This window comes from Nesoenas mayeri (assembly GCF_963082525.1).
Source record: "Nesoenas mayeri genome assembly, chromosome: 1".
Lineage (NCBI taxonomy): Eukaryota > Metazoa > Chordata > Aves > Columbiformes > Columbidae > Nesoenas > Nesoenas mayeri.
This window is the reverse complement of record NC_137541.1, coordinates 48,406,684-48,424,591: the sequence shown is the minus strand read 5'-3', so window position 1 is coordinate 48,424,591 and position 17,908 is coordinate 48,406,684. Positions and strand designations below refer to the sequence as shown.

Below are 17,908 nucleotides of genomic sequence, written 5' to 3'. Positions count from 1 at the left end.
TTTAAGTTAATAATAACTTTTGTTTAGAGAAACGAAATGTTCCTGCAGATAGATAATTACTGGATTTTGAATAGTAACATGATATGTAATTCAAAAATATATGATTGTATATTCTAAGAACATTTTCTAGTTTACTATTCCTTAATTACCTGAAGGAGTAGTTTGCAAAAACTGCATCTGTAAAATTTGAAAGGTTGTCTCTCTTGGGGATGTGTATTCAAGGCCAAAATACTAAAATAACTTTTTTTTTGGTGCTTACAGAAATACAGGTGTTTGTAACTATTGCCCTAGCAAGTATAGTGAATAAGCATATAATTTTCAAACTGGGAAATCACCAGTATGTGACTGTACTTTTCAGTCCACTTTTCCTTTCTTTTAGTAACTGATAATTCTGGCTGATAATTCTAGAAATAGTGATTTCTCTTCTTCAAAATTTGTTTCATGGTCATACTTGATTTATTGAAGTCTTCTGAAGATGGCACAAATTTTTTAATTTGTCAGTGCAAAATAGAGAACTACAGGCATACGAATTCAACTATGGTAGTGTTAGCAAGAATACTTGAATAGAGTTATTTTTAGTAGAATGGTGGACTTCTATTTGAAGGTTGTCATGAAAGCTCTAAGCAGCTGAGTTAAGTAGCTATTCATACTTATCTAAGGGATTAATGAGTGCACTGTATGATTATAACCGCTTTTTTTCCCTTGCAGTACACCTTGCCAGTGTTGTTGGACACAGCTGTACAGATTCTTCGAGGGAAGGGCAGTATTCCTTTCTCTATGCTTCAGACCCTGTTGAAGCTCATAGTCCTAATGTTCAGTACGCTGCTGCTAGTAGTTGTCAGAGTCCAGGTTATCCAATCTCAACTTCCAGTGTTTACAAGGTAATAGTAAAGTGTCACTTATTTACAGAAACTGATAAATAAGATGTGGTTTAATGAGGTCTGAATGAAATGGGGAAAATACATCAACTTAAATGTTTATTAACGTATTTTAATATTGGTAAGCAATGACTGTACAATATTACATTGTTTGTGAAATTGATATATGATATATTTCAGTACCTGTTGACAAGAATGTTCAAAATATTGAGGTATCTACGGAGACATTAATTTTTAAAAATTTACAGTTGTTAGTTCATCTTAGTAATTCAGAAATGAAAAGTTTTATTACTAAGTAATTTTTTTATTTGCTATGTGCTTGAACGTTGACTGAACACTCCAATACTCTTAAGTTTTTCCTCTTCTACATAAAAATATATTTTTGTTTTAGGTATGTACAATGCAGAAAGCATCTTTGACTTCAGATACAATGCTTGAAGATAAGTGTATATGAATAATGTTAGAACTGAAAAACTGTAATTTATCTTAGATGTGTGTGAGCACTGTAGACATACAAGGATCTATTAAAAATATGAACAAAGACCACTGAACCCAACTTTAGGTGTAAATCATTCTGTTTCTCTTTTGCTTTAGGTTTGATAACCCAGCTGCTGTTAGTCCATCCCCAGCAAGACAGCTGACTTTCAACTACCTCCTCCCTGTAAATGCATGGCTTCTTCTCAACCCCTCAGAATTATGCTGTGACTGGACAATGGGAACTATTCCTCTTGTGGAGTCTTTATTAGATGTTAGAAATGTTGCCACTCTCACGTTCTTTTGCTTTCTGGGATCTTTGATTGTCTTCAGTCTCCGATATCCTGGGGATTCCTCCAAGACTGTATTGATGGTATGAATGATGCATTGTTTTTGTCATTTTTTTAAGAGTGTAAGTGGCTTGGGTTGTTTGGTCACATGTCTAATCTGATGTGACCTGGAGATACTGCATGTATCTCATTTTGGACTAGAATGAACACATAAAAGAGGAAAATTGTTCTAGCAACAAAACTGTTAAATTGCAATTAAATATGTGACTCCATCAGGGCTGAGATGGAGAAGAATAGACAAGAGATGAGAATAAATATGCCCCCTGTTGTGTATTTGCAAACTGTACTACAGCCTTTCTAAGGTATTCAGAACTCAATTAGCAAATGGGGCTTTTCAGTAGAACTTAAATGTTTTAAAGGTCAGAATGCATTTCCATCCTGCAAACTGTCTACCTTATTTAAATGTTGGTAGTCAGTAGTATTTAGCAAGTGACTTGATTTTCTTTCTCATAGGTATGAAAGAAAAGGATGTTTTGGCATCTAGGAATATAAGTTTTCCTCTTTTGTCTTTGTTCTTTTAACAAAGGCACTTTTATGTGGCCTTTTCATATTCTAAGGAAAAGCTAATTTATCAACCTGTAAGGTCAGTTCCTATTTTTCAGTATTACATGACCTTAAAACTGAACTGGGGTAACAAGAAATAATATTTTGGAAGAGATTAAAGATCAAATGAGCTAGTATTTTTTCACCCATACTCAGTCATATTTTTGATTGCTCCCATTGCAAATTTTTCACAAGATTAATGATTACCATGGTTTTTATTAAATCAGTGGTGCAATTATTTGTACAGCAAACCTGCACACATAAATCTTAGTCTGCTTCAGAATAATGTACTTTGTAAATATCTGACTTGGCCAAAAAAAGTTTTGGATGGGTGGGAATATTTATGCACCATTTAAGACTAAGGATTTCTTTGCTAATCAGCTGGCAAACTTTGATTCACTTCAAAGAGACCTAACATTATAGTTCTAGCTCATATGGTTCTTCTTGTCACTGGAGTGAGGCAATTTGTTTCACTAGTAAATCCGTGAAAATTATTTGTAGTATTGCTGATGAAGCCTCTTGTCCTGAATGTGGAAACTCTCTAGGAAGGAAATAAACTTAGCTTATTGATATAAGAGATATAAGATATGACATACCTAGAAAAAAATGTTATAGCTTTACAGCACTTAGAAGATGTGAAGGAGTAGCTTAATCTTTCTTATATAAGCTGAAACAATTTTTGTCTAGTGCACTGATGGCAGTAGAAATGTGTGTGGGGAGTGGTTCAGTTTTTCTCATAGGACAGCTCGTGAACTTCAAGGCTCTTTATTTCCCTACATTTCTGTTTGCTCCCTACCCAGTACAGCTCAGAAGAAGAAAGGGTTAATGGCATTGTCAGCAGCCATTGCTGTAAGTCAGTTTTAGGGTGCTTTTTTTATGTTTGCTTTTATTATTCCAAGTGTTTTTTATACGAAGGATCTTCTGAGATCATTCACTCCAGTACACGAGCCTCACTGTCACTTAATACAGTATAATCCTTGTTTAATGAAAGTTGTTTTTCTTTAATATCTACCTATGTTGTGTATATAACCTTCAGGATGATGCTGATTTTTTTCAGGTATAATTTTTAAGTGCCTAGAAGCTAATTTTTTAGGAAATGAGAATGCAATATTTTATATTAAAAATTAATTGTTGTGTACTATAATGTGCAATAACACTGTAGGCCAAAGCGTATTTCTGCCTTCCAGTAAGCCATTAACAGCCTGATGAGACTGGATAGTCTGCCAAGGGAGGGAGGGGTAGAGAACAATATATTTCTGATGGCTTCTCAGTCTGACTTACTAGAGAAATTGTAGTACTGCCTTTCAAATGTAGAAAGTGAATATTTTTTTAGTGATACCCGTTTACACAGACTATGGCAATGTTCCAGGAAACTATGTTGAATTACTAATTTTAAAAAACTTTTTTTCACGCTTGGTTCTCAGTTCTGCCAATAAAAGCCTGAGTTTGTGCTGGTCAAAATACACTACTACACTGGCAGGTATGAATTCTATGTGCTATCCATATGGATGCCACATGGTATTAGTATAATTGTGGCTTCATCACATTTGTTACCATGATTGGCTGCACTGTTTGATGTTTCACACTCTAATGAGTGTCACTCCAGTGGAGTAATAAAGGGCTTTGTAAAGAGCTTCTGCCATTACAAATCTTTAGCATGTTTTGCCTCTTCCACTAGCTCTATGAGACCCTGAGGTGTCATACTGAAGCCTGTTCTAAGGGAAAAATCTCAAGTTACTTTTGTTTATAAGACCAGAAAAGGTACAACTTTAGACTTGCTGCAGAATTAAAGATGTTTATTTACACTTTGCAAAAAAAATGCAGAAGAGAGGGATACAAAATGCAAAAGAAAAAGGAGGTCACAAGTCTGTCTGAACATGTCTTTCTGTATTTGCTGATGTGAATATGCATTTGGTGCTGTACTGCTTGAGCGACAAGACGGAAGAGATTCATTCTCCCACTTCTTCAAGTGCCAGTGGACATTTCACAGTTCTCCCCAAGTACAGTCTCAAAGGATGAGCTCATTACTGGGAGATGCAAAAGCTGAAGGACTCATTTTCAGTCAGTTTTCATCTGTTTGATACCAGTCATCTACAGGAAAAATAACTCTGGTAAGTGGGTACATAGTGTTACGTTTTGTCTTATTTTAGTTTTTGCCACAGGTTCTAAAATTGGCTTTTCAAAATAACAGAACTGAGAGAAGACAAAACAGATAAATTGTTTTGGTTTGGTTGTGTTTGGTTTTGTGTGTCTGTTTTTTGTTACTGTTGTTTTTTGGTTTTGTTTTTTACCAGCTGCCTATTAAACTAACAAAAAGTGGGACTGTGTATTATAAAATGGAACATGTGCTTTGGCAGGTTGATGTCATTATGCTGCTTGAAGTAATCAATTGTTCTTACATTATTAAAGGACATGCCCTAGAAACAATGTATAAGCAGTTAAATTACTTTATCCCTGTAAAAAGTCAGATAACTTGAATGTCAGACTAAGTGGCCATTGTAAGTAGGTTACGCTATACATACTGAAAAATGTTGAGTAGTGAGCATAGTACTGATGTAGAATTACTTGGGTGGCTTTTCAGTAGGTTTCAGAATCAAGCTATGATCATGGCCCTTGTTTGTTCATGGAATTTCTTGGGTATAGACATTACTTTGGCTGGCGAAATTTAATAAAAGCTCTTTAGGTTTTGCTGAGTGTCTGAAACAAGGGTGCTTTACCTCCCTCCTGATAAGGCAGCACTCCATGCTACTCAGCTGAAAACTGTGGTGGCTTGTTACTATGCAAATGTCAGGAACAGGGAGGTGCTCTTAGGTTTCTTGGTGTAAGTTTCTAACACTTTTAAGTACTTCTAAATTTAACAATATTTATTTTTCTACTCCCTGTGCTTACAACTCACTCGGGCTTTAAAATGTTTCCTTGTGAACTTTTGACTGGTTACTTAGCAGTTCAGATGCTTTTCATAGCTTATGATCCTGTTTTAGAGTTTTATCATATGCTTTTCTTCTTCCAGCATACTTTAATCGTTTCTGCCTTTTTGTTTTTTTTCAGTTGCCTTGATCTCAGGGTATTTTTTGAATGAAGCCTCTGCATCTACTGAAAGACTGTGATAAAAAGAAAGAGTAAATGAACAGAAGAGATTGCATTTTATCCACACTAGGACTTTGAATCTATTGCCCAGAAAATTGTATTTGAAGAACAGTGTACCAAGGATCTAAAGAGAAGTTTGTCAAAACATTGTGTAACATTGGTCATCAGAGGAATTGCACAGACCAGAACACGCAAAAACCTTTATCAGATGCCTAGATTATAAGTGCTCTGTGGAGACCAAGCACTAGCTGTATCAACTGCGGAATCTGTTCTACTCAAGCCTATTGGAAAGAATTGGCTTTGACTATACATATGTCAACCTCATGGGGATGTGGGACCAATGTCCTTATTATATTAAGAAAACCAAAACAAACTGCATTTTTTGAGCAATAATGTAAACTATTTTTTTTTAATCTGAAGAGGTGACTTCTTCAAATTGGTTCATCGAAAGATTTCATAAAATAATTCATTCAAGCCTGTGTACAAGCCTAACATACATTTCAAAGCTAAATACTGTTTATTCACATTGCAGTGAAAACATTTGCAAAACAGCACGTTATTTGCTAAAGCACACTTCGAACATGCTTCTGTACATTTGCTTTTGAACTCAAAAATGTGTTTGGCTGTGAGAGTGAAATACAGAATGATACACTCACTTCCCATAATCCACCCCCAAAAGTATGAAGGCATTTGCTATAACTAAATTAAAAAACTGTTACAGAGCACTGACTTGGGAAGAGTGTGATGAATCCTGCATTTCTAAGTGGATTACAAAAATCTATATGGAGTTCCATGTTAAGGCTTTTACAGATTCATAGGTGCTCTATAAGGAGCACATACTGTAAAATGTTAAGGAGAAAGAGGAATGTGAAATGGCAATAAATCAAATTTTGTCCCCAAGTAATCCACATATTCTCTATATTGTGCTCATGTTTTCTTCAAGTTGCAATTATGTGTTTATTCTCATGTAGCTTAATGAATTGCTGTGGATCAGCTGAGCCATGTTAATGATCCATGTGTATACTCTTGGCCCCTTGAAACAGGAGCTATAAAACCTTGACATTTTAAATCAGTGTTGCATTTTTATATGGGAACTGTTAGATTAACTTTCAAACTGGATATGTTAACTATTTTAGCATGGAAAAGGCAGTTAAAGTTACACTTAAATTAGACAGAAGGTGACACCCAGTTTCACTGACAATTTCTAGATAATTCCTCTTTCTTCAAAGAAACATTCAGTTTCTGTAGGGATTTTGGTTTTTTGTAACATGGACCCAAATATTTGAAAATAATTATTTGAGTCTTCACCTACCAGCGATTGTAAAACTGCTGTTTTACAGTCACCCAGAACTTAAAGCAAATCAATTCCACTTCCATTGCAGCAGATGGATTTCTGTCTTATAATAAACACACCTTTTGTTATAATATCTGTGACCAACCTAAGAGCTCCAATGATGCAGTTCTTACGTTCCTTGTCATTTTAGATATTCAAGGGTGCCTTTAGTGTGGTATATAAACACTGATGTTTATTCAGTGGTTGATCCTGATTTTTATGTTATTTCTTCACATTTTTTACAGAAAATAAAAATTGACTTTATTGTATTGTAAAACAAACCCACAAAACAAACCTGCTTTATGCGTCATATGAGCTGGTATAATTTTTTAATTGCTATAGTGTCCAAGGTTCTCAGACTAGCATGTTTTTGTATGTGGAACTCTTATTAAAATGTTTTGAATTTGATCATAGTGTTTTGTTGTACAGCTGCTAGTTTTTTGTAGTATAGAAAAGCAAATATACTTGTATGCGCTTAAGAAAGGAATAGTGTCATTTGAATGTTAAAACTTGGTCTCAATGTAAAACAGGTCTTAATGTTTAAAAGAAAAAAAATCTCAAATATCTGCTATGTATATCTGTTTTTTTGGGATTTTTGACATTTTTTTTTTCTTGAGTACAGTTTGTTACTGTGTAATCTTGATTACTAATTCATTTGCATTTCTTTTGTAGGCTCTCTGCTTAATAGTGCTACCATTCATTCCTGCATCAAACCTCTTTTTTCCTGTTGGATTTGTAGTAGCAGAACGAGTGTTGTATGTTCCTAGCATGGGATTCTGCATTTTAGTAGCACACGGGTGGAAGAAATTATCAAATAAAAGGTAAGATAGTGTTACCTGTGACTGGTTTAACTTGGCTCTCTTAATTTTATAAAAGATAACCATATTTATAACTGGAAGCTTTCCCAGCAGAGCGTTTAGGCGTATGAATTTATTACATTATAGCTCTTCTAGAATCATAGAGTAGCTTGTGTTGGAAGGGACCTACAAAAGTCACCTAGTCTAACCCCCTGCAGTGAGCAGGGACATCTTGAACTAGATCAGGTTGCTCAGAGCCCCATCCAACCTGGCCTTGGATGTTGGGGCATCTACCACCTCCCTGGACAACCTGTTCCAGGATTTTACCACCTTCATTGTAAAAAAATTTCTTCTTTATGTCTAGCCCGAATCTCCCCTCTTTTAGTTTAAAACCATTACCCCTTATCACAACAGGCCCTGCTAAAAGATCTGTCCCCATCTTTCTTATAGGCCCCTTTTAAGAACTGTAAGACCCCCAATAAGGTCTCACCAGAGCCTTCTCTTCTCCAGGCTGAACAACCACAACTCTCTCAGCCTGTCCTCACAGCAGAGGTGTTCCAGCCCTCTGAATATTTTTGTAGCCTCCTTTGGCCCTCTCCCACAGGTCCGTCTCTTTCCTGTACTGAGGGCTCCAGAGCTAGATGCAGGACCCCAGGTGGGGTCTCACCAGAGCAAAGTAGAGGGGCAGAATCACAAATATTTTCTGTTGAACTTCCAGAAATTTTTAAGGATTAGGCAAAAAAATTTCTTGGCCAGATTTGATTTGTACTTTATTCAAAGGTGATGACTGACTGAAGTTTATATAATGCATGTATATTAGTCTACAGCATATTAAAATATCTCTTACTGATTAAATTTTCAAATATGCTGTGCTAGGAACAGACATCAGTGCCATTTAGTATTTCTTAAACTAAAGATTTTTTTGGATAACAATTTCTCCTTAGGAAATTCTGCTCTGAGAGCACGTTTTGCATGCACCTTTGTTTTTTCTGCTATCTTCTACATTGATCTGCACATACCTCCCTTTGACCTGGATGCTTTACCCTTTTTACCCCAGTGCCATCCTAATGCAACTTCAGACAAACAGTAAGGCAGCAATTCCCAACTTTTGTTGTCTATGATTAGAGTTGAAGTCTTGTAGTATAACTTGTGCTAACTGGTGCTGCGAAAGCTGACAGAAATTAGTGGTACCTTGTGGGAGTGAGGAGAAAGTATTATCACAAATCCCACTATGAGGCAGTAAAAATAGAAGTGATGTGAAAGAAAGGAAGGAACCAGGAGAGGATGGATGGGGAAAAATTAGACAGCAGTGTCATTTACTACAGAAATATTGGGAATCAGCACTCTAAAAAGTTTGAGAGAGGGAAGGCTCCTTGATTTACAAATCTGTGGAAAGAAAAAACTTCCTCATAAGGCTGATGGGAATATACTTTACTGATACGCCAGTTCTCAGCAGTTGCTTTGCTAATGTTTTAGAATTTCTACACTGCTGTCCTACTTTTTATTTTTTAATATTTTTTTTTGAAACAAAGCATAGTTGTCTAAGTCTGCACAGCTTTTTGCATATCTTAAAAATGGAGGAAAAAAAGCCCTTTCAGATTAATGCATAAGTCAAGTATAAGAAATAGCTGGCAATGGTGAACAGCTATATGTCTGCTCAAGAATGAGATTCTTAAAAACAGAATGATATTTGTAATTGTAGGAAGGCTACTGGGTGTTTAACATGTTTTTTCATAGTTGAGCTAGAATTCAGAGGCCGAATGACCAGCATGTCAAAGTGAATTATTTCACATCTGTAGTTAAAGTCAGTCATATTTAAACTTAAGAAAAATAAACTGCATGAAATGTAAAAGTTTGTTCCTGACAACCTTTTCTCAGAGAGTGACCTCTGCCACAATTTGCAACTTCAAAATTACTACAAAGACTCATGACCTTTCTCCTCTCTAGATATTACAGTAACACTAGGATTTCATTTGCTTATGGAAGATGAGGCAGTCTCCACAGCAGACCTCTCTATTTAGATGTGTTCTACAGGGTGGGAAATATTAGTGATATGTGCAGTAGAGAATTTGTGTGGAATTGTCTGATAGGAAACAAAAACGTGGGTTTACATTTTAGTTGCTTTTTTCATTTTTTTAACATTTTGTACAGTGTTTTGAAGAACCTCACTGTTTGACATCATGATCATGTTTATTGCCTTAAATTACAGATAAGGTCTAACAGAAGTATAGTTTTCCTGTATTTTTTGTTTACATTCTATTATGTGGATTGCATTTGTTATTATTAAGTGAATTGTGTAATGATAACCAAAAAAACGGGTAAATAACAAAGTGAACTTGAAATTGGACATCATTTCCTTTCAAATTTTGGAGTGTGTCATTTGATGATGAGGCAATTAAATTGGAGTATACCATACACAAATATCTTCCTCAGTTTATTTTCCTCCTAGCAAATGAGATACTTATTCTAGTATAAATTAAAATTGTTTATATGCTCATAACGAATCTTTGTTTTATTTAATAGCGTACTAAGAAAAATTTCTTGGTTTTGTTTGGCTGTGGTACTGTTCACTCATGCCTTAAAAACACTGCACAGAAACTGGGACTGGGAGTCAGAGTACACATTGTTTATGTCAGCTTTAAAGGTACTGTGTTCTATTTGAGAATTAAAATAGTATCTTTGTCTTGCTTTTCTTAAAAAGCTGCACTAGAGCATGATAAAAATGTAGAGAAATGATGCTTGTTTAGCTACTTTTATTTCTACGTTGACAGTATTAATATCTAATTAGTTGCTTTTGAGAATCCTTTAATAAAAGCAGTGGTGCACACATGGGAATTCATGTGCAAGAAATAGATGATAATTTTTTCTTTTGTTAAAGCTATTGAATGTATTATCTGCATGAAAGACGATATGTTTCATTACGACAATCTACAGAAAGTTTGATGCATAGAATAATTTATTTAATGTGCATATAGCATGATAGGGTAGTTTGCACAACAGCCCATAACAATGATAATGAATTTTAAAATGTTTGGTATTTCTAGGAGCAAGTAACTAAAATGTTGAGCAACAATTCCAATGTAATCATTTTGTATAGAGTGTTTTGTTACCCTTAGAGCAGCTTGATTAAATGTCATTAGCTGTATATTTTTACATCTTTAAGACATAGTTAAAAGAAAAGCAGTTGTTATGTAATTTCAGCTTAATACTGTATGCATTGGCATCTTTTTCTGGTTTTAGGTAAATAAGAACAACGCAAAACTGTGGAACAATGTGGGGCATGCATTAGAAAATGAAAAGAATTTTGAAAGAGCTCTGCAGTTCTTCATACAAGCTACACAAGTGCAACCAGGTAGAAGTTTTGACTAGTTGCCATTGAGTGATGTCTCTGCACTCCTGCTATTTCAGTAGCTTAGCTTACTTAAAATCTTCTTCTCTTTTCTCCAACTAAACATCAAACAACGTCATACTCTATGTTAATTGATCTATAGTTTTTAGAAATAAACTAATAAAAAGTCCTCCAGAAAAGTTTTTATCTGTAAGAAGATGCAAAGACTTTCCATTTAAAACTGTTATTTGAATGACATTTGGAATTAAGTTAAACTGTAATTTCTTATGAAACATAATTATTACTTAATTATCTTCTATAAAACTAGGAAGGTGTATAGAAATCTAGATAGTATCAAAGTGCACATTTACTGTATTTTACATGGTGTTGCAGAAGAAGTTCTAGATAGTACTGGACAACCTTTCCTTTTTCCTTTTAGAAACCTAATAATAACCTTCAATTTATGTGCCTCTACTGTAGCAAGAGATTAAAGATAGATAAGTGGAAGTATGACCTCAATTTTTTTACCGTTTCCCAAGTAACTTCATAATCCATCTTTGATTCATGATTGAATTATTAGCTTCATAATTAAGATGAAAAATAATATAGAATTGCCTTTTATATGCAGTACCTGTATGCTATGCTGAAGACATAGGTATGTATTTATTTTCATGATACTCAGTGCATTGGAAGTATTTGAAATGTCATTATTTTCTTTTTTAAGATGATATTGGTGCCCACATGAATGTAGGAAGAACTTACAAAAACTTAAACAAAACTAAAGAAGCCGAAGAATCATATATGATTGCTAAATCATTGATGCCACAGGTAATAAGTAGTTTTATTTTATCTACCACCACAGGAGGGAACTCTTTCAGACTTATATTCATGATACAATTCTTGTATTTTTCCTGAAGCTCTGTGTTGCTGTACATAAAAGTTGTTAGGGTTTTTATTTAAACCTATCTATTGAAAGAATAGGTTGTATACAATCATGGCTGTTAAAAAAGTGCTAATTTGGAACTTCTTTGTTAAAACTATTTGAAGTTACTTTTTACATTGCTGTGCCTTTTTTTTTTTAATTGCGGATATAAAAGAAAGCAGCAGTTAGAATCGTACACCTACAGTTTTTAGTCACACTAGGTTTATTTTTACTTACAGCCAATACATTGATGGCTGAGTTTCTGAGCCCTCAAGAGAAGTCTTAAATGCAGCACTGAAGGTGCAAGAAAGTAGTCGCAGTAGCAACAAAAAAATTTTTGCCTGAACATACTTTTAAAAACATGTGCTTTTTTACCTTTACCATTTGCTAAGTTACATTTATACCTAGCGAATATTACTTATTCTAGCTCTTTTTGAAGAAACAAGAGGAATATTTTGGAGAACTTAAAGAAGTTAACAAAAGCTGTGGGTAAAATGAGACTGACAACAAAGATCTGCAGTCTCTTTGGTATGAAGTATGACATTAAAATGTTTGTGCTGTGAAACAGTATGAAGATTCTAGACAGATGAAATATAAACAGTACAACAGTTGCACTGTCAGCATTTTCATCTTTCACAACTACTTTTTACCCGCTGTATCAGTGACTGGTAAAAATCTTATTTACACTTACTTTAGGCTGGAAGGTTAAATAAGGGAATGAAAATGTCTGATAGAATGTCAGTTCAGGCTTTTGGAAATACTCTTTGCCTGAATGGGAGAAGTTCTGCAGGGTCTGATCGGTTTCTAATAGCTATCTGCTTAAACCCAGTTAGGTAGTAACAGAGCTTAGTTAACTCATATATTAAATATTATATCAAAGCCATCTATGTCTTCATAGAATTGAAGAAGAAAATATATTGTTTAGATCTTGGTATGATTTTCTGGGAAAAAATAATTGCTATTTGTAATTGTTGTCCCATGGAATTGATGTCCCATGATACCCTGAAACAAATGTAATAGAAAAGATTGATTGTCTTCCACATTTTGACTTAACCTGTGTTTGGTACATGGATTCTTTTTGACAGATCATTCCAGGTAAAAAGTATGCAGCGAGAGTTGCTCCTAACCATCTGAATGTTTATATCAATCTTGCAAACTTAATACGAGCAAATGAATCTCGCCTTGAAGAAGCAGATCAATTATATCGACAAGCAATTAGTATGAGGCCAGATTTCAAGCAGGCTTACATCAGCAGGTATCTTTTCTAGTTTTAGAGACACATTCTTGAATAAACATTTAGTTATTTGCAGTGCTATGAGCCGTATTCACTTTATACAATTGAATTAGCTGCTGGACTTGATTCATTTCCCAAGGAGATCATAAAGATTTGGATCAATAATCAATTATTCATTACAAGCCCTGTTCTTTTAAATTCTTGCTTCAAGTGATGTGTTCCCACATAGACTGTGTATTTAAACGTTGTACAGCAAGATGCTTCCATTAGATTTCTTGATGAATCTCAAACTCAAATTTCTAATCTCCTAGTTCAGGTTTGAATTATAAAGCTGACTATTAAGTCAGCGTCATGGAGCTTGTTTTATCCTTTTTTTGTTAAAAGTGGTCCAGAAAATGCAGGACTTAACTAAAAAACACGTAAATGGCAGCTAAATAGATAAGAGTAATTTGGCTGTGGGCGTTGAGGCTTCTGTTCACTATTCTGTTAGTTGTGATTCCTATTGGGACTTAGGGAGTTGCAAAGATGCCTGAACTATAGCTCTTGCAGTGTAGTTACAGAGATGCTGTCAGGCTGATCACTTATTATTTTGGCTTTTGTTCTGCATGTGCATTTGTTGTATACAGACTTTAGAGAGCTGAAAGCCTTGGGAATGGGATGTAAAGAAGGTCCTATATTGTTTTGTGTTTAAAACAAACAAGCAAGAAATAACGAGGAAGGCAAGCTTTTAAAAAAACTTGTCAATTATTTTCATATTAGTATAAATAAAAGTTGAAGGCTAAATCTGATTCTTTGACAGGGGAGAATTACTTTTAAAAATGAACAAACCTCTGAAAGCTAAGGAAGCTTATCTTAGAGCTCTAGAACTAGACAGAACCAATGCAGACCTGTGGTACAACTTGGCGATTGTTTACATTGAACTGAAAGATCCAACAGAAGCCCTGAAGAATTTCAACCAAGCCCTAGAACTCAACCCAGCGCATAAACTGGCATTGTTCAACTCAGCACTGCTAATGCAGGAATCTGGTATGTTAGTTGTCACTTTTATAAATATTGTGTATTTGCATTTATATGATCCATACTATTTAATTTTTTTAATGAGCTGTTTTAGTTTTGGAAATCAGGAGTTCATAGCATCATCAAAGAAGAAACTGTTTATTGTAATAGTCAGCTTTGTAATTTGTTGATACTGTGTGGAATTTGTGCAAAGTGTACATATGTCTTAGCATCTTAAATACAAGTGCTATTTTACAAGAGAACATCTTATACATATAAAGAACAGTGTTACACAAATACCTTCAAAATCGTGCCTATATAATCTTAAAAAATTGTGTTTAGTAAAATATGTGTAATATCTATATTTTGCATTGATATTAGTTTATTTCATTTTTCATTGGCTAAAAATATAGCTGACTTCTGTGGGCTTCAAATCTAACCCTAGGAAATGTGAATGTTCCCATAGGTTCCTCTGTAATAGTGTTTAATTAGTATGAAGTCAGATTTTCATGGGTTTTGTTTTTTTCTTACGTATAGCTTCTAGCTGTATGGGTAAGTGTAAGCCTTTTGTGAATTCAGGCTGTTGGTAAGAGTATTTGACGAGTGACTAATAAGGTTTATTTCCCTTTTGTTGCAATGGTGAACTACCCCTGAGAAAGAGCTAATACAGAGTTGATTTGAGCTGATGCAGATGGACTGTTCTCCATCTCACTCACATTGTAAGTTAGGTAGTACAAGAAATGCCTTGTTTCTTGCCTGTAGAACCACAAGAAGCTTCAAACAAGCAGAAGCATTAGCTTTCTAGTATTCAATTATTCATACTGGAAGGTGCAGCACTGTTTCAGGAGGTGAAAGAAGGCAGTTAAAATCAGCTCCTTGGTCCTCCATCCTTCAATAAGTCTGTGCCTGAAATTCCTTACTAAAATACGTTCATTGGAGTGAACGTATTCAGAAAAATAGCACAGACTATAAGCTAGTCTAGCTAATCCTGGTATTATCAGGTAAGATTATTGTACTGTATCTTTTTCAAACTTTAATGCAAATTAAAATATGGAAGTGTTAGATTTTATTGTTTTGGTGTTAGAAGATATTTTCATCTGGCTATGTCTGAAGTCACTCTGTGATCTGTCTTTAGCCTCTTTCAATCTATCTTTAATAAAATGAGATCTTCAACTCCAAGTTCACTTCTGTAAGAACTGGTTTGTCAGAACTGATGTCTTCTCTGCAATCCAGTTGGTCAACCACACATGAAAATAACTTCTCTTAAACTTGTAGAGATACTTTTTCTATTTTTTTATACCAAGTCTAAATATAATTCAACATATAATAGAATAATGATGCTGACTTTTGCTTACAAGTCAACTGTAAGTATTTTCATTCTCTAAAAAAGATAGATGTCATTTACTTTTGCTGTTACAAAGCAATGATAAAAAAGCAGCATTTTAAATCCTTTCCCTTTTACAGTTGTGTTAAAGATGTTACATTTTAATTTGTATAGAAATTAGCATTTTACAAGCCTGGTCTAAAAATCCATCAGATTAAATCTAGAATTAAATTCATTTTCTGTCATTTAGGTGATGCTCGGCTTCGGCCTGAAGCTAAACAAAGACTGTTACATTATGTGAAAGAAGAACCACAGGACGCAAATGGGTACTTCAATTTGGGTATGCTGGCAATGGATGACAAAAAAGACACAGAAGCAGAGGCATGGATGAAGAAAGCCATAAGGTTACAGCCAAACTTCCGAAGTGCTTTATTCAATTTGGCACTGCTTTATTCTCAGACAGCAAAAGAATTGATGGCTTTGCCTGTCCTGGAAGATCTACTGAGATACTACCCTGATCATACCAAAGGTCTGATTTTGAAGGGAGATATCCTTATGAACCAAAAGAAGGATATTGCTGGAGCAAAAATGTGCTTTGAAAAAATTTTGGAACTGGATCCCAACAATGTACAAGGAAAACATAATCTTTGCGTGGTTTACTTTGAAGAGCGAGACTTAATAAAGGCGGAAAAATGTTTGGTTGAAACACTAGCGCTGGCACCTCATGAAGAGTATATTCAGCGTCATCTAAACATAGTTAGAAGTAAAATTGCATCACTCAGTGCTACGGAACAGTCATCACTTCCAGCAGATGGGACTGCAACTGCAGCTGCAGAAGAAAAAAAAAATTCATTTCAAAATTTGAAAGAAGTAAAAAATGAGCAGAAAATCACCCAAACAACAGTTGATAACAATAAAGGGCACTCAAAAAATAAGAAACGAACAGAGAAAAACAATATAGACAAAGAGACTCCCAAAAAATCTACAAAAGAAATTAAAGACATTGAGAAAAAGAGAGTTGCTGCTTTGAAAAGACTGGAAGAGATTGAACGTATATTAAATGGTGAATAGTCTTTATCATGTCACAATAGAATAAGGGAAGAGTACTATTTTTAATTAATTTTAATTGTTTAATATGTGATCCAACTGAAAAGTGGTCTCAGTGCTTTGAAGATAGAAATAATGTTGACCGCATATCACTTAACAAGCATCAAAAGGCATAGCAATGATTTATGTGAGAAAACTGCAACTTTTAAATATGGGAGGGGGGTGGGAATCAAAGGATAAAGGGTTAAGAATAATCTTAAATGCAGAATCCTAATAGTGAGATAAAAACACTTAAAAAAATTATTGGTAGTCAGGGATATTCAGTAACGCTACTTTCAAAGGTTCAGTGTAAGAACTGAGTGGAGAATTAATGGGATAAGACAGACACTGCTGCTTTCCCCCATATAAATCTGTTTGCGTTAACGTTATCTTCATTTCTGTTTACACATCACCAGTTTAAATCTTTCTAGGCCTTTGCTGTACATGAAAAAGAGTTTTTCTTTGCATGATTTGTTTCCAGAACTTAAGCAAAAGTCATTCAAAATGCCACTGGTTGTACTATAGGAGGATGCAACAACACACTACAATTTTCAGTTGCATTCTAAATATGGAATGATATAACCACCTTTTAATTGTTCTTTACTTACAATGCTAATGTTTTGTACTGTTTTACCTGATAGAAATCTTCTGGTGCTCTTAAGATCTTTAGACTATGCTTTTACTTTTAAAGGAAATGTGTGTTTTTCTTCAACTGTCAATCATGTTTGTTTTTAAAAAAATATATTAAAAAGGGTGGTTTTCTCACTTTTTCCCCAGTTCATTGAATGCTGATAAATGCACTTTTGGTAAAGTAACCAGTATGCTATGCAGTAGTCTTTGTTGACCTTGTATCAATGGCTGTGGATTGACTCCTTGATGTAGTAAATTCTTCCTTGGTCATAGCAAACTGGCTTTACTATTTCTGTCATTGGAACAGTGTTTCTGTTCTCATGACTTGTTACAACACTAATATAAGCAATGATTGCTGAAGGGCAGTGTGATAATAATTAAGCCACTGAATTTAGCAATGTTTAACACATGGAAATGTAGATAGTATCCTTCCAAATACTAAGTTCTGTTGTTTTGATACTTTGTCATGGGTGTGTGGTTTTTATTAAATATTTGACTACTAAAATATTCCCATTTACACTTTTCCATTCATGCATAATTTTGATTTTTTACATGAAATTAAAATCTTTGCAATTTCAGTGTTGCTTTTATCCTTGTGCAATGCATATATTTTTGTTTAAATATACTACCGATTACCTAAACCCGTTGTTTTCCTTAATTATGAGAAAGAAAAGAAGTGTAAGAGCTGAGTTCAGTAATAATTTCATTAATCATTAAATCTAACTCTTACTCCTCATGTTTTGTCTTATTTCATGGTATAGAAGTATTCCTTAGCAATTCTACTGTTTAAACTTAATCCTTTCTGTAACTGCCCAGGACAGTAATCCAGCTGCAAGATGTAATATTTATCTCTGTGGGAGGGTTTTTAAATTGTTGAAGGCCTTGCGCAGACTTTTTCTTTGTTATGTATCATTCGTAATGTTACG

At 34.4% G+C, this 17,908-nt stretch overlaps 1 protein-coding gene across 2 annotated transcripts in view; it reads left to right on the top strand.

Moving 5' to 3' along the window:
• The window catches only part of TMTC3 (transmembrane O-mannosyltransferase targeting cadherins 3), a 31,707-nt gene extending 15,199 nt beyond the window's left edge, over positions 1 to 16,508 (top strand). For both annotated transcript variants that reach the window (XM_080358873.1, XM_080358874.1), the window contains 9 exons: positions 709 to 881; positions 1,473 to 1,725; positions 7,338 to 7,486; positions 9,986 to 10,106; positions 10,703 to 10,814; positions 11,515 to 11,618; positions 12,798 to 12,967; positions 13,746 to 13,972; positions 15,517 to 16,508. In XM_080358873.1, the coding sequence (XP_080214999.1) occupies positions 709 to 881; positions 1,473 to 1,725; positions 7,338 to 7,486; positions 9,986 to 10,106; positions 10,703 to 10,814; positions 11,515 to 11,618; positions 12,798 to 12,967; positions 13,746 to 13,972; positions 15,517 to 16,337 (2,130 nt within the window). In that variant the 3' untranslated portion in view covers positions 16,338 to 16,508. The remainder of the gene's footprint in view (positions 1 to 708; positions 882 to 1,472; positions 1,726 to 7,337; positions 7,487 to 9,985; positions 10,107 to 10,702; positions 10,815 to 11,514; positions 11,619 to 12,797; positions 12,968 to 13,745; positions 13,973 to 15,516) is intronic.
• The last annotated feature ends 1,400 nt before the right edge of the window (positions 16,509 to 17,908 follow it).